This window comes from Cebus imitator, unplaced genomic scaffold (genome assembly GCF_001604975.1).
Source record: "Cebus imitator isolate Cc_AM_T3 unplaced genomic scaffold, Cebus_imitator-1.0 Scaffold18, whole genome shotgun sequence".
Lineage (NCBI taxonomy): Eukaryota > Metazoa > Chordata > Mammalia > Primates > Cebidae > Cebus > Cebus imitator.
The window spans coordinates 5906932-5924362 of NW_016107333.1; the positions used below are offsets into that span (position 1 = coordinate 5906932).

The 17431-nt window shown below is 42.6% G+C and overlaps 2 protein-coding genes across 8 annotated transcripts in view; one reads left to right on the forward strand and one right to left on the reverse strand.

Annotated features, from left to right (window-relative positions):
* The window catches only part of PHF20 (PHD finger protein 20), a 176320-nt gene that overhangs the window by 80765 nt on the left and 78124 nt on the right, over positions 1 to 17431 (reverse strand). For 4 of the 7 annotated variants that reach the window (XM_017513044.2, XM_017513060.2, XM_017513051.2 and 1 more), the window contains one exon: positions 948 to 1335. In XM_017513044.2, the coding sequence (XP_017368533.1) occupies positions 948 to 1335 (388 nt within the window). Of the gene's footprint in view, positions 1 to 947; positions 1336 to 6578; positions 6659 to 17431 lie in introns of all 7 variants that reach the window. The other 3 variants (XM_017513016.2, XM_017513035.2, XM_037732905.1) reach the window with 1 other exon arrangement.
* Positions 14258 to 14674, forward strand: LOC108292295 (cytochrome c oxidase subunit 7B, mitochondrial-like). The gene has a single exon (XM_037732926.1). It carries the CDS (start codon positions 14303 to 14305, stop codon positions 14531 to 14533), a length of 231 nt encoding a protein of 76 aa, XP_037588854.1. The 5' UTR covers positions 14258 to 14302; the 3' UTR covers positions 14534 to 14674.

Here is a 17431-nt window from a genome sequence, read left to right on the forward strand (position 1 = left end):
CTGCTCAGGAGGCTGAGGCAGGAGAATTGCCTGAACCCAGGAGGCGGAGGTTGCGGTGAGCCGAGATTGCGCCATTGCACTCCAGCCTGGGTAACAAGAGCGAAACTCTGTCTCAAAAAAAAAAAACAAAAAACGTGCTAGGGGATTCTCAGTTTGTCAGCTAAACACATAGAGAATGCACAATCAAGAATGTCTGAAGATCACTGCCAGATACTTAATCATAGGCAGGTTCAGTCTACAGACCTTGGGGGACTCTTCATGACACTGAATTGATCTGAAGAACGAGTATTTGGCTTAGGAAGGAATCAGGGCTTGTTTTATTCTTGGTTATTCTAGAATAATTCCAAATTTTAAGTTTTCTAGTAACTGTGCATTCTTCCCTAAATCTATACCCTCTAACCTTGTCTCTTAGCAATTAGCCACCTCGCTTTTTTATTTAGACTGTGAAAATTTCTAATCAATAATTACTCTCCAAGGAGCTCAATTACAAAATGTACCCAGGCATTTTAGCTCCAATGTTCCTTTGTCCCCGTCTCCTTTAGAAGCCCACACCTTTTTACTACTTCTTTTCTTTCACGTCTGTCTCACTAAAACTCTATTTCCTGATTCCAGGTTCCATTAAGATGACTTAAACGGAGATCATTAGAAAAAGCACAAGGAAAAGGCCTTGGTTTATCAGGTTTTCTCAAATCAGCTGAAGTATCTAGTCAACAGTTAGCCAGTGCTTCAGGGAGCTCAGTTATGAACACAATTCCCAACTTACATTCACCTGGAGACGTGCATCACTTAAATTCAGCTTCATGAACACAACTTGTTTCCAGATCATAAGACAATTCAAAGTCAGTCACAAAAACAAAGAATGAAGCATACAAGTTACAAAGAACCACAAAGGGCCACAGAAGAATATTCTGGAATTGCCCGTTGCAGAGCCCACTTGAAAAACTCACCAGCAGGAGCTATGGAAGGGGGTCTGCCTCGTTTTCTTTTGGGTTCCCTCAAGTTTTCTTGTGGACTCTTCACAATGTCATTTTCAGGTTTCTTATCCACTTTGGCTTCTCCAGAATACTCCCTGTCGTTTTCTGAAATGTTTTCCTTATCTTCCTTCTCGTTCTTGGGAAGGCTTTTTTCTGACACTTTCCCCTTTTCAGAACAGATCAACTTTCCTTCTTTATCAGGCTGCTTGGGTCGCTTTTCCGTCTTTAAGGGTTTATCTTCTTTGTCTTTCTTCACATTCACTGTGGCTTTTCTCTGTTCTTTAAACCTCTCTCGTTTATCAGGAGATGATGAAAGACTTTTGTGATCTGTTTCTTTAGGCCTAGCATTACCCACAATATTCTAAAATGAGCAAAATAGCGATGAAACACTTTGTGATTACTTGCAAATACAAAATCAGGAGTTTCTTACAAACTTAAGACAAACAAAGAAATTAAAAGAGGACATATGCCAGGTCACATACACAAAGCACCACTGAAAATATCCACCTGTCCTGGGTTGAGAACCAATCCTTAAACTTAAAACAAGGCCAGGCGCAGTGGCTTACGTCTGTAATTCCAGCACTTTGGGAGGCCGAGGCAGGTGGATCACGAGGTCAAGAGAGCGAGACCATGCTGGTCAACATGGTGAAATCCCGTCTCTACTAAAAATACAAAAATTAGCTGGGCATGGTGGCACATGCCTGTAGTCCCAGCTGCTTGGGAGGCTGAGGTATGAGAATTGCTTGAACCCAGGAGGCGGAGGTTACGGTGAAGCCGAAATCGCGCCATTGCACTCCAGCCTGGGTAACAAGAGCAAAACTCCATCTCAAAAAAAAAAATTTAAAACAATTCAGTTCTTCCAGGGACAGAGCAATCTCCCTTATTATGATGAATAAGTCACTAGAAAATAAAATTCTGGTTCTTTTTGTTTTTTTCATTTTTTGAGATGGAGTCTTGCTCTGTCACCAGGTTGGGGTGCAGGGGCACGATCTCAGCTCACTGCAACCTCCACCTCCCAGTTCAAGCAATTCCCCTGCCTCAGCCTTCCAAGTAGCTGAAACTACATGCGTGCCACTACTCCCTGCTAATTTTTTGTATGTTAGTAGAGACGGGGTTTCACCATGTTGGCCAAGATCGTCTTGATCTCCTGACCTCGTGATCCGCCCACCTTGGCCTCCCTAAGTGTTGGGATTACTACAGGCGTGAGGTACCGCACAAGGCCAACTCTGGGTTTTTGTTTGTTTTTGTTTCTGAGACAAGGTCTCTCTCTCAGTTGCTCAGGCTGGAGTGCAGTGGCATAATCATGGCGCATGCTGCCTTGACTGCCAGGCCCAAGCGATCCTCCTCAGCCTTCCAGGTAGCTGGGACCACAGGCATGTTTCACCATGTCCAGCTAAGTTTTTTATTGTTATTTTTTGTAGAGATAGGGTCTCCCTATGTTGCCCAGGCTGGTCTCAAACTCCTGGGCTCAAGCAATCCACCTGCCTCAGCCTCCTAAAGTACTGGGATTATAGGCATTAGCCACCACGCCTGGCCTTAAAATTCAGGACAGGAATCTTTCTGGCAGAGGTGTTCTAAGAAAATGCCTTCATGCTCTGTCCTTACCTCCAGCATGACTATACTGACCCAGAGCTTTTCAGAGGCATGGTTCAGTTTGCCAGCATATCCTGATGTCTTGTGTAGAGAAAAACCCAAAATAATAACTGGAAGCTGAACAGGAAATCTATAAAGGTTCTGGGTTTTTCCAATCCAGAACCAGGGTCTCTGCTTCCTCTACTAGGTAAAGGCTGTGCTCAGTTCAACAGCCACCTACCGTGTTCCTGAGCTACTTGGGAGTTTTTGTGTATTGGTAGGAAATACTGTTTCTAAGTGACATTCTCCCTAAATTACATTCTTTAAAATTCACACTAAAAGTCACAGGTCCTCTAATATGACTGTTTCATAATAAGGTCAGGTCTGAAAACTGAAGATTCCAAAACTATAATTAAGTTTATTTGTGTACATATCTCTCTTCTAGGACCTCAAAAGAACAGAGACCACCATACTATGTTCATATGAGATCCCCAGCACCTAGCACACACCAGGTACATAGTTTCCACTGGAAGCAGGAAGGAATACCTAAATACTCAATAAATAAAAGTTTAATTTGTTCTACTGGGAAAAATAACAAACAAGGAAATATTTTTTCAAGTCCCCAAAATTATCCTGAAAGCAGCCAGGTTTGAGAACAGGCATTCTTGTTAACGGCCAGCAGAAACAGAACGTGACATCGCCCTTCTTACTGGGAGTTCAGGGAGGAGCTGGCAATTTGAGTCAAAACTAAAAAGCTTATACCTTTGAACTAGAATAAATTCCTAGAAATAAAATTAGCTAAGAGAATAATCAGACTTGTGTACCTGGATTTACAAATATCCTTAATGACCATTTGGGAATTAGTTACACAAAGTGCAGTTACATACATATTACAAAATGCTACATAGCCATTAAAAATCATATTCTCAGAATATTAAGGAACTTGGGGAAATGTTAGTTAAAAGAAAAGAGCAGTACTATATTAATGTACCACAACTCCAGTTTTGAAAAGAAATAGATAAACACACACACACACACACAACACGTTTAATAAAAACACAGAAAGATATACACCAAATTGTTAAGCCAAGTTATACACCAAAGCATTAAGAACATTTATATCTGTTTGATGGAATTATAGTTTTTATTTCTTTATGCCTTGTACTTTTCAAATTTTCTATAGCAAACATGTATTACAACATCAAAAATACAAGTGTTACTAATACAGAGACTATCCAAACATTTAGGGCAGCGCAGTCCTACAGAACAAAAAAAATCTCAATCTATTCTAACAGTAAGTAGAAAAACCTTTAAAATTACCCATGAGAGATAACTCTAGCTAAACTGCTGTTCCCTCTTGGAAAAGAAACCAAGTCCAGGAGCCACGCACCTGTGTTTAAGGGCCTACCGGGCTAACGTTAGACACTCAGAGGCCACCGGGAAATGAGAAATGAAGCACGGCACCCAGAAATCCTCAGTGGGTAAGGCACCCACCTCCAAGCCAAAGCACTGTAAGTGCTATCCATCAATTTACTGAGTAAAGCAGAGTGAACAAATAAACATTTGTTATCTAGAGCCCTGGACTTCCACTTGGGAAGATCCTGGATATATTCTGCCAAATCTGGACAAGTTCATAATTCTGTCCTCTATATTAACTCATTCCACAAACCTAACACAAAAATTGCAAAATTTAAGGCCAAAACAATGTTTTAGAGTCCTGTATGGCTCCTTACCTGCCTGAGAGACAAGAGATCAAAGAAAAAGCATCATCAGGGCCCAAGCTTTATGTAATAATTTTGTTAATTTTCTGAAGGGGAAAACCAGCAAAAGGCAAAAACATTCTTGAGGTTACCTCTAAAGGTACCATGTATCAAAATCCTTTGAAGCAGCTAGGCATGGTGGCTCACACCTGTAATCTCAGCACTTTGGGAGGCTAAGGTGGGCAGATAACCTGAGGTCAGGAGTTCGAGACCAGCCTGGCCAATACGGTGAAACCCCCATCTCTACTGAAAATACAAAAATTAGCCGAGCATGGTGGCACATGCCTGTAGTCCTTGCTACTTAAGAGGCTAAAGGAGAATTGCTTGAACCTGGGAGGCGGAGGTTACAGTGAGCCTAGTTCACACCACTGCACTCCCTCGTGGGCGACAGAGTAAGACTCCATCAAAAAAAAAAAAAAAAAAATCTTAGAAACTTACAAATAGGCTGGGTGTGGTGGCTCATATCTGTAATCCTAGCACGTTGGGAGGCCTAGGTGGGCAGATCACTTGACGTCAGGAGTTCAAGACCAGCCTGGCCAATACGGTGAAACCCTGTCTACTAAAAATACAAAAATAAGCCAGGGTGGTGGCACACACCTGTAATCCCAGCTATTCAGGGGGCTGAGACTGGAGAATCACTTGAACTTGGGAGGGGGAGTTTACAGTGAGCAGGGATCAAGCCACTGTACTCCAGTCTGGGCAACAGAGAAAAAGACTCTGTCTCAAAAAAAGAAAAAAAAAATTACAAATATACATATAGAAGAACTCATTAAAAATCTCTGATAGTAGAATAGTTTGATCATCACAAAGAAACAACAGAGGGCCAGGTGCAGTGGCTCACACCTGTAATCCTAGCATTTTGGGAAGCTGAGGTGGGCAGACTGCCTGAGCTCAAGGGTTTGAGACCAGCCTGGACAACATGGTGAAACCCTGTCTCTACTAAAATACAAAAAATGAGCCAGGCGTGGTGGCACACACCTGTAGTCTCAGCTACCTAGGAGGCTAAGCAGGAGAATCACTCGAACCAGGGAGGCAGGGAAGTTGCAGTGGGCCAAGATTGTACCACTGCACTCTAGTGTGGGCAACAGAACAAGACTCTGTCTCAAAAAAAAACAAAAAACAAAAAAACAAAGACACAACAGGTTACATAGCATCACCAAATACTGTCACATCAACTGCCACCCAAGGAGCTGAGTAACCAGTTATGATGTCTCAGTGATAAAATCTTTTACTAAATTGCTAAATTAGCTGTCTCAACAGGTGAAATTAGTAATAATAAGGATTTTTAAAAACACCAATATCCAAATTTTGATCTCTATTTTCCCAACTATTAAAACGTAATCACAGAAAAGACAAAAGGGGAAAAATCATGAAGTAAACAACACTTCTAGATGGCCTATCTAGTTTGCATAGATATCTATGCAAACCATATTTCCAGTATCAAAACTGAGGCCCCTTGCTCAGACAAGTAAATGCATGGTGACTAGAATAACAGGATACCAAATTCTCAAACCAGGCACATCTAACACAAGTGGCTGCTAAATCTGTGCCAAATGGTAGCTCTGTAAACTGCCAAGACACGGTCCTAAGCTAAAAGACAGACCTAGATATAAAGAAAACATACTGGAGATCTGTCTCCTTAAGAAATTCAGTTAAGTTCCCTGTGATGGCTAACAGCTCTGTGTGTGTGTGTGTGTGTGGCGGGGGGGGGGCAGGGCACAAAGAGAAGAAAAGAATATCCAGACACTGTTGAGAAAAGATGAAGAAAACAGAATATAGGCAATGGTATCCAAGTATCTGGCACTTTTGAAAAAAATCTCTATTAAAAGGAAACAGTGGCCAGGCATGGTGGGGATCACCTGAGGTCAGGAGTTCGAGACCAGCCTGACCAATATGATCAAATCCCAATCTCTACTAAAAATACAAAAAAATTAGCCGGGCCTGGTGGTGCATGCCTATAATCCCAGCAACTCAGGAGGCTGAGACAAAAGAATTGCTTGAACCCAGGAGGCAGAAGATTGCACTCCAGCCTGGGCGACAGAGTGGGACTCTGTCTAAAGAAAGAAAGAAAGAAAGAAAGAAACAGGAAACAGCAAAGAGACAAATATTTACAACTTCTGAAAACTTGTGTATTATTTTTTCACCAGAAAATAATTGTGTCAGATGAAGAAAATAAACAGTTGCCATCATAAATGTAATGTCTTTATTTGAGGAAACAAAAATCCAATGTTAACGTTATTCATAATACAAAGCACAAAACCACATTTCTCACCTGATCTTTGGAAAAAGCTTTGACATGAATATGTTTGACAGTCTGAACTACTCCATCATAAAATTTCACAGTGTAAGTACCTAAAATTCAAGAAGATATCATGATTTTAACTCAGTTTCATGAAAGTGGTAACTTTTCAAAGTATAAACACAAGGGATCTCCAACCACATAATAAGCTTTAAAACTGTTTTAAGAATCATATTCAATCTTATGTCCAAGATAATAGTATGCTTGCCTTCATTTCTTAAGATTACACAGTTTTCAATCTACATAAATCAAAATCCATCGAAAACACTCCCATTTTTAGAGATGCTTCACTAAGGAAAAAAAAATTGCACTGAATTTTTTGTCAAGAACAATTAAGAATGTGAGGAACGCCTCGGTGCAGTGGCTCACACCCGTAATCCCCAAACTTTGGGAGGCCGAGGCGGGCGGATCATGAGGTCAGCAGATCAAGACCATCCTGGCTAACATGGTAAAACCCCGTCTCTACTGAAAATATAAAAAAAAATAGCGGGGCATGGTGACTTGTGCCTGTAGTCCCAGCTACTCAGGAGGCTGAAGGCTGGGGAATCGCTTGAATCCGGGAGATGAAGGTTGCAGTGAGCTGAGATTGTGCCACTGCACTCTAGGTTGGCGAAAGGTCAAGACTCCATCTCAAACAAACAAAAAGAATGTGAGGAACATGCTGACTTATTTATCCCTTGGTGAATTTTTTACTTTTATAATTTAATCTTTATGTTCTGGGTTTGAGGCCCGTAGTAGTTCTTAAGCTTTAAAAGGAAGATCATGGCTCTCCGTCTTTTAGAGAGACGGATTCCATCCAAAAAAAAAAAAAAAAATCATTCCAATAAATGTGTTTCTAGAGATGTGCTCTATCTCCAAATCTCAAAATCCATTTGAATTATCTTCATGATACAATGTTTTAAAATAGAGACTTGGCCAAAACACAAAATGCTACATTGTTAGTTTTTTCCTGCTACATTGTTAATTTTTTCCCCATTAGGAAAAAAAGTATTCAATAAAGATCCCTCCCTGCTAAAAAACCTTAAGCTGTAAACTCAACTAATCTTCCCAAATAAGATGTCCAACTACAGAAGTTCTCATTAGTTGCACCCGAACAACACTTTCAAATTTTGCATCTTAGAACCAATTCATGCCCCACCCATTTTTGCCCCAGGGATTTAAAATAATAATCACAGTTAATCTTGTCAAGATTCAGTAATGGTAAACAGGTTTTTCCCTTTTTAGGACCAATTCCCCCCACCCCTGCAAAAAAACCCTGAGGGCTGGGAGCAACAAAGTTAAGATCTGGTTCCCTCCTTCTTGCACATTCTCTCCCTAAACCCCTCCACCACCAGTGGCCTAGTCAATGGTTAATCACCAGTAACAAATGAAGTCCAAAAGTGCTCAAAGTTCAACACAATCAAAACCCAGTAACTTTCCAAACCTTATTTCTCATTACCAGCATCCAACACTCACCAACTGAAAGTGAGAAGCTACCCACTGAAACTGCCAGTGACACTTCTATCTCCACATCTGTATTAAAGTGTTTTCCTTCAGGAAATGTGCCTCTCACTGATCTTTAAGTCCCAGGCTCAAACACCCACAACAGTTCCGTAAAAGCTTCCTGGCTTTTCAGCTACTGATGATTACCCTCTGTTCTGAACTCCTTAGACTCATTTGGCATCGGGCTAAAGAGCTTCACACTTAAGCCTACCTTCATATAAGTACAGATCGCAACTCAAAAAGGCCACAGACCACATCTTATACCACTTTCTTCCACAAACAGTACCTGCCTTAGAGCAGACCAATGCTTCTCAAAGTGTGGTCCCAGACCAGCAGCATGAGCAACTCCTGAGAACTCACTAGAAATGCAAGTTGGCAGACCCACCTCAGATACACTGAATCAGCAAGTGAGAACAGGACACTGAAATGTGTGTTTTAACAACTCCTCCAGGTGATTCTAATGTTCACCAAATTCCAAGACCCACTGCCATAGACAATTAGTAATTACCTACTGACCTTTATTCCTGGCAATTACAAAATTATTTGTCACAGGTGTCATCAATACATAAAGAAACTAGCAAGACATAGAAAGACACACTTCAATGTTCTCACTTATTTGTAGGAGCTAAAAATTAAAACAATTGAACTCATGGAGACAGAAAGTAGAAGGATGGTTACCAGAGGCTAGGAAGGGTAGTAGGCCAGAGTAGGAGAAAGTGTCAACGGTTAAGGGGTACCAAAAAGTTAGAAATAATGAATAAGACCTAGTATTTGCTAGCACAACAGAGTGATTATGTCAAAAATAATTGTACATTTTTAAATAACTTGGCCAGGCATGGTGGCTCACGCCTGTAATCCCAGCACTTTGGGAGGCCAAGGTAGGTGGATCACTTGGGGTCTGGAGTTGGAGACCAGCCTGGCCAACATGGTGAAACGCTGTCTCTACTGAAAATATGAAAAAAACATTAGCCAGTTGTGCTGGTGGACACATGTAATCACAGCTACTCAGGAGGCTGAGGCAGGAGAATCGCCTGAACCCAGGAGGTGGAGGTTGCACTGAGCTGAAATCATGCCACTGCACTCCAGCCTGGAGGAGAGAGTGAAATTCTGCCTTAAAAGTATATAAATAAAATAACTAAGAGCATAACTGGATTGTTCATAACAAAGGATAAATGCTTGGAGTGATATATACCCCCATTTACCCTGATATGATTATTATACATGACATACCTGTATCAAAATACCTCATGTAACTCATAAATATATACACCTACTTATGTACCCACAAAAAATTAAAAATATAGAAAAAGAAACTGGCTAGCAAACAAGATATAAGGATATATAGTTATGCCTGTTTGGGTTAAAACATCAGCAATTAGATGAACAGGCTGTGATAAACTTACAGATAAGAGCATAAACAGTTATCTATCTACACAGGCAGCTCAGCAGTGACTTATGAGTACTTATAACAAAGGACTGGTTCCTGTTTTTCCCTGCCTATATTATGTGGGTGTTGGCAAGCAAAGGAGTTATGATAAACAATGCTATGGAATTCTAAACAGACCTTTCTCAAGCAATCATGGTGTGCTCTGGCCAGTCTGGGGATGGAGGTCGGGGGATGGGAGTTGTAAGACTCCAGTTATCTTGAAATCTTAAATATTAGGTGTGCCAACAAGTCACCTAAGCCTACAAGCCACCCAAGATTATATTTCCAACTATTTTATCAACAAAGTTAGTTCAGTATCAGTTACATCAAAATGAAAACTATCATTTTTACTGTCATTTCCAACATCAAAGAGGCAATATTAAGTAATGTTACCTAACAGTCCAACATTTTCAGCTACTTGGGGGTTAATTTGGAAGTTTACTCCTGATGGCAGATTCCAGAAGGACTTACATAAAAGGAACCTGAGTTCCACAATTAAGTCTGAGACAGCTATCACTGGAATCCAAGCCTGTCTACTGACCTGAGACCAATTTTTTCCCACCACCCCACACTGCCTACTGCTTAAGCTCCTCAGCCTAATTCCAAACCACAGACTCAGAGCAGCACCGGCCACTCTGAAATGGCCCAAACTATGGCCAAAGGTGCTAAGGGAAGACCATCTTTAGATATATCTCAGTCTTGATCCTTTTAACTTCCAAGGGACTGCAAAGGATCATCTTGAAACTTTCTCTTTTAATCACGCTAAACACAGCCTAACTTGGGCTTCAATAAATCAGAGAGAATAATGGACAAGAGAAACCCAAATTTTACTTTAATGGTTTCATGTATATTACTAAAAGATTGTCTTCCCATGGAATCCTCCCATAGGTGGCTAATAATAGAGTTCTCCTGTGGCCACAAACACTACCTAACAAACATGTAAATGAAAGAACTCAAAATAAATGTATCCTCCTGTATCTCCTCTTATGTGACATAAGGGCTACCTGCCTCAGACTCTCTTAAGTAGCTTTCATCCTTAAAGATGAAACAGTGCTTCCTGGTCTTGCCCCTCTGAGGGTTAAGGACTCAGCATCTCTGACAATCTCATAGCAGCCAGTAATAGAAGAGTTCTAAGAACAAAAATTGAGATGTAAAACAAGTTCATATTCTCTAGGACCAACGACATAGGGATAATACATTGGTGATTTTGGATTGGACGGATTTCTGTTTCTCATGAAATCTACCACAACTAATACTCCAGGACCTCTTTTTTTAAGAAACAAGATCTTTATCACCCAGCCTGGAGTGCAGTGGTACAATCCTAGCCCACTGCAGCCTCAAACTCCTGGGCTCAAGCAATCCTACTGCCCCTGCCTCACGAGTGGCTGGGATTACAGGCATGCACCAACACATCCAACCAATTTTTTTTTTTTTTAATTTTTTGTAAAGATAGCGGGGCAAGGGAGTCTATGCTACCCAGGCTGGTCTCGAGCTCCTGGCCTCAAACAATCCTGCCTCCTCGGCTTCCTAAAGCACTGGAATTACAGATGTGAGCCATCGTGCCCAGCGTTCAGGGCTTCTTTTCTAACTCATTCACTCTTCAGAAGTCAGATTATTCCAGAATGCCACAGATGGAAAACGGAGGGTTTTTTTTGTTTTGTTTTTGAGACGGAGTTTCACTCTTGTTACCCAGGCTGGAGTGCAATGGAGTGATCTCGGCTCACCGCAACCTCCGCCTCCCGGGTTCAGGCAATTCTCCTGCCTCAACCTCCTGAGTAGCTGGGATTACGGGCATGCGCCACCATGCCCAGCTAATGTTTTGTATTTTTAGTAGAGACGGGGTTTCACCATGTTGACCAGGATGGTCTCAATCTCTTGACCTCGTGATCCACCCGCCTTGGCCTCCCAAAGTGCTGGGATTACAGGTTTGAGCCACCGCGCCTGGCATAAAAACGGAGGGTTTTAAAACATCTTTTCTCAGACTGAAAGTAGTGAGTTATCTCAATTGATTGTTCACAGTCATTACAGATCGAACTTCTTGTTATACTCTTTCCCTCCTTCTCACGACTGCTTTTGACTACTTGTTTTTGTTTTTTGTTTTTTTTTGGGGGTTTTTTTGAGACAGAGTTTCACTCTTGTTGCTCAGGCTGGAGTGCAATGGCGCGATCTCGGCTCACCACAACCTCCACCTCCCGAGTTCAAGCAATTCTCCTGCCTCAGCCTCCTGAGTAGCTGGGAGTACAGGCATGCCCCACTATGCCTGGCTAATTTCGTATATTTAGTAGAAATAGGGTTTCTTCATGTTGGTCAGGCTGGTCTCGAACTCCTGACCTCAGGTGATGAGCCCACCTCAGCTTCCTCCCAAAGTGCTGGGATTATAGGTGTGAGACATTTTTAAAAAGCTAGGCTTTTTTTTTTTTTTTTTTTTTAAAAAGCCAGGCTGCGCATGGTGGCTCACGCCTATAATCCCAGCACTTTGGGAAGGCAAGGTGCATGGATCACAAGGTCAGGAGTTCAAGATCAGCCTGACCAACATGGTGAAACCATGTCTCTACAAAAATACAAAAATTAGCTGAGCATGATGGCGGTACTTGTAATTCCAGTTACTTGGAAGGCTGAGGCAGGAGAATTGCTTGAACCCAGGAGATGGAGGTTGCAGTGAGCTGAGACCATACCACTGCACTCCAGCCTGGGTGACAGTACAAGACTCCATCTCAAAAAAAAAAAAAAAGAAAAAAGTTTTTTTGAAGTCCTTAGGCTTCCACAGATTGAGGGGTGGAGACGTGCACATGTCTGCGGCCAACACCTTTCCCTCCCCGTAAGTATTTTCTTCTTAGCAATTTTACATATTGGGTTTAGGTTCTGTGGCCAATACAACGCTCATCTATTCCCATTCCCTTTTTGACTTCTAACTGTTCAAAAGAGTCCAGAGCAAAGGCAGTGAATTGCTCATAATCACTGAGCAGGAACTGGGACCAGAACCTGTCTCTCATTCATGGTTCTCAAGACAACACCAAGTTCCAGAAAGTACAGACCACTACGTGCACTCTCACATTCCATCAGTGAACACCTGGACCTAATTGACAACACCTGCACCTAATTGACAACACCTGCCCTCTTAGGAAAACCCTGCTCCAAAGAGACAGCCTGGTACTGTGGGAACAACAACAGTTCAGGGACTCTAGAGAACCACAGACCTCCATGCAGATCTCAGCAATACCATCCAAGCGCTTTACAACCTCAAGCAGTTTCCCCCGTGAGCTTAGTTCCTCATCTGCAAAATAAGAATGGGGTTAATGGCAATAAACTTTCCATGTCTGTGTAAAGACTAAATGTGATAAGAAATGGAAATAACCTAGCACAGGGCCTGTCACAGAGCAAGGGATCAATACCACCAAGTCACCCTAAAAGGGAAGCACAGCACACTGACATTTTTTTTTTTTTTTTTGGAGACAGAGTTTCGCTCTGTTGCCCAGGCTAGAGTGCAGTGTGGCACAATCTTGGCTCACTGTAACCTCTGCCTCCTGAGTTCAAGTGATTCTCCTGCTTCAGCCTCCCAAATAGCTAGGACTACAGGCCAGCTACACCATGCCAAGCTAATTTTTGTACTTTTAGTAGAAAATGGGAGCCAGGCATGGAGGCTCACGCCTGTAATCCCAACAATTTGGGAGGCTGAGGCAGGCAGATCACCAGGTCAGGAGTTCAACACCAGCCTGGCCAACATGGTGAAACCCCGACTCTACTAAAAATACAAACATTATTAGCCGGGTGTGGTGGCACACACCTGTAGTCTGTAGTCCTAGCTACGCGGGAGGCTAGGTTGAGGCAGGAGAATCCCGTGTATCTGAGAGGCGGAGGTTGCAGTGAGCTGAGATCGTGTCATTGCACTCCAACCTAGGCAAAAGAGCAAGACTTCGTTTCTAAAAAAAGACAAGAAAAGAAAAAAAGAAAAGAAACTGGTTCTGGTTTCACCATAGTGGAACTCCTGACCTCAGGTGATCTGCCACCTCGGCCCCCCAAAGTGCTGGGATTACAGGCATGAGCCATCGCACCTGGCCAGACATTGACATCTTTAAAAGATATCTGGGCCAAAAAAAAAAAAAAAAAAAAAGTGGGGGGGAAGCACAATCCCTCTTCCCCCTATAGAAGGAAACAGCCAAGCTAAGGCTAATACCGGCATGTGTAGGCCTCAGTCTTCCTTATTTCTTTCTACAAAGCTGTCACATAGTATCAATCTCCCCACATTTCAAATGTAGAATCAGTTACAGCATGAAGAAAACAAAAAATAAGAACTGCTTCAGCCAGAGACTCTAGAAACAAGACCATTTTCATAGCATCTCCTGTTGCAAATGCAGACAGACTTCAGTCACTGGCCCAGAGACTGAACTGGCGGGGTAGGTGAGCAATATGACTCAAAAATATGCATAGTTTTTAGGACGAAGGAGCTGATTTACCTGCTCATTCAAGTTAAAGAACCACAGATCAACAGAAAGAAACAATTCCCGATTTTGTCATAAATGCTAACCTACAAAGTAGTTTCCTCAAAGAAAATACCTTACAGAGCAGAGTGGTCCACTAATGGGGGGAGAAAGCCCCATTAGTGGACAGACAACTGGATCTGCTATCCCTGGTATTAAAAAAAGGGAGCTTCAGAAGGCTGAGCCAGGTGAATCACTTGAGGTCAGGAGTCCGAGACCAGCCTGGCCAATATGGTGAAACTTAATCTCTACTAAAAATACAAAAATTAAAGCAGCAGCTGCATTGCCACAGTTCTATCTTCACCTTCACGATGTTTCACTTGGTCAAAAACGCACTAAGTCATCTCCAAGTTCGAAGCATTCAGCAAACAATGGCAAGGCAGAGCCACCAGAAACGTATGCCTGATTTTTATGACAAATATGATAATGCTGTATTAGCTAGTGAAGCCACTTTCTGTATTGCTATATGGACATATATAGCAACACAAATCAGAATAGAATGGAACCTGTCCTCTGTTGGTAGAGTCACCCCAAAGGAATGAAGAGATCAGTAATCATCTCAGCTGGTGTAATAATGAATTAAAACAGTTAATAATTGATGCCAAGTTAAAGTACTATATACCCATTAAGATATAGCATTAATGAAGAAATAAAATACATTTGAAACTTAAAAAACAAAAAAATACAAAAATTAGCCAGGTGTGGTGACATGTGCCTTTAGTCCCAGCTGCTCAGGAGGCTGAGGCAGGAGAATCACTTGAACTTGGGAGGCAGAGGTTGCAGTGAGCAGAGATTGCACCACTGCACTCCAGCCTGGGCAACAGAGCAAGACTCTGCTTCAAAAAAAAGGCGGGGGGAGGGGAAAGCTAAGCAGCCCCAACAAAGAGGTGAAGTCAGCTAACCAGAGACAGCTTTCAAACAAAGATTCCCTGAAAGTAGAAACCCATCTTTTACTGTCTTTTACAACAACATAGACTGAGGGTTTAACATAACTACTAACTGCTGCTGCATTCACACTAAATAATGCTTAATCTCCACTGCTGAAGAACCATTGCAGGTGAGAAGAGCTAAATAATATGGCATTACCTGCCCTATTTTCCAAGTGCCAACAGACTCCTTTAAGAAACTAAAGTTATTTAGTTCTGATTCAATCATGCCAGACTCCTCAGTGTCAGCAGCTGCCACTTCCACACTCGGGCTAGAATCCCCACCCACCAGCCTGCTCTACACTTAGCCTCAGCAAAATATCCAAGAATATTAAGAGTGGCAAGAAAATCAGACCAAGCCTTCTAAAGATGAATCTACAAGGTGTGACTTCACTGTATCCCCTGCCTCCTCCTGGCAGCACCAACAAGACATGAGTGACATTTACAGGAAATAAAGGAGGTGCCTTGCCAGCAGAACTGCTCCTCACAGTGCCGTTAAGCTGGTGGCCACTGCTACAGATAAACCTAAGGTACAGCAGAAAATACCAGGGAAAGAGTGAAAAGAGAGACTAGCATTGTCCCTACCACACCCACAAGTACTCCACTGAATCGTGATAAAGCAGAAACTGACCATCAGCTCTAATTCAAGCCTAATCTTTTCTTTTTTCTTGAGATGGAGTCCTGCTCTGTCACCCAGGCTGGAGTGCAGTGGCGTGATCTTGGCTCACAGCAACCTCTGCCTCCCAGGTTCAAGCGATTCTCCTGCCTCTGCTTCCTGAGTAGCTGGGATTACAGGCACATGCCACCATGCTCAGCTAATTTTTTTATTTCTAGTAGAGTTTCACCATGTTGGTCAGGCTGGTCTTGAACTCCTGACCTCATTATCCTCCCACCTCAGCTCCCAAAGTGCTAGGATTACAGACATGAGCCACCACGCCCGGCCACCTAATCATTTTTGAAACAATTATTTCAAAGAGTTTCAGACTCATCCCACACACAAACACAAAACCTTATAGAGACCAGGTGCCTACCACAATTAACCTGCACCATCCTGCCTCCTCCTGGTACCTCTATTTCAGCACCTACTTCATTTGACCTTGAAGTAGGTCTTTTGTTTTAATCCACGACGCCAGGCTCTGAGCTCTGCAAGTATTCGATCTAAAGAGTAGATTACTAAGCCTTCACTGCCTTCACCAATACACTTTCCCACCCCTCTAAGAGGCAATAATTATCTTCATCTCCAAATCAGGCAAAGATCTGAGCGCCTATAAAGGCTAGCTTTACCTTCACAATCTAGGTGGCCAGTAGTAACACCCAGCCTGTCCCCCTAACTTTCCATTTCAGGATTGCCCCTCTCCCATACCTTCTCCTCCCTCTTCCAGTTAGTCCCAAAAACCAATCAGTGTGCAACACAATACAGGCCTTCGGACCCGAGAACCTCAGGAAAACAGGTTTTGGCAGAAATTTCCATTCATTTTCATGTCCTTCAATTAACTAAATTTCACTGGACAGAATATGGAGCTTCAGAACCAATATATCAGTGTAGCAAATGACTGTTTTAGAAACTACCATAGCCTCAAGACTCTACCTCCTATAATTTTAGCTTATAGAGGAAGCACAATTGAAAAGACCTTTTTTTTTTTTTTTTAAAGAGACAGGGTCTCATTCTACTGCCCATGCTGGAGCACAATGGCACTATCACAGCTTGCTGCAGCCCTCAAATTCCTAAACTCAAGGGATCTTCCCACCTCAGCCATGCGAGTAGCTAGGACAACAGGCACATGCCACCACATTCCTCTAATTATTTTTTCATAGTGAGATGAGGTCTCACTACGTTGCCCAGGCTGGTCTCAAATTCCTGGCCTCAAGTGATCCTCCTGCCTCAGCCTCCCAAATTGCTGGAATTACAGGCAGGAGCCATTGTGTCTGGCCTGAAAATACTTTTCTAAAAAGTTCCAGCCAGGCACGGTGGCTCACACCTATAATCCCAACACTTTGGGAGGCCAAGGTGGGCAGATCACATGAGACCAGCTCGGCCAACATAATGAAAACCCATCTCTACTAAAAATACAAAATTTAGCTGGGTGTGGTGCACATCTGTACTCCCAGCTACTTGGGAGAGGCAGGAGAATCGCTTAGGAGATGGAGGTTGCAGTGAACCTAGCTGGAGCCACTGCACTCCAGCCTGGGCCACAGAGCAAGCCTCTGTCTCAAAAAAAGAACAAGAAGGCAGGGTGTGGTGGCTCATGTCTGTAATCCCAGCACTTTGGGAGGCCGAGGTGGGCAGATTACCTGAGGCCAGGAGTTTGAGACCTGCCTGACCAACATGGAGAAACCCCATCTCTACCAAAAATACAAAAAAATTAGCTGGGCATGGTGGTGCATGCCTGTAATCTCAGCTATTCAGGAGGCTGAGATAGGAGAATCACTTGAACCCAGGAGGCGAAGGTTGCAGTGAGCCAAGATCTCGCATTGCACTCCAGCCTAGGCAACAAGAGCAAAACTCCATCTCAA

What these genes read in the sequence shown, in the direction of transcription:
- LOC108292295 (XM_037732926.1), top strand. Translation starts at nt 14,303, where the DNA reads ATGTTTCACTTGGTCAAAAACGCACTAAGTCATCTCCAAGTTCGAAGC.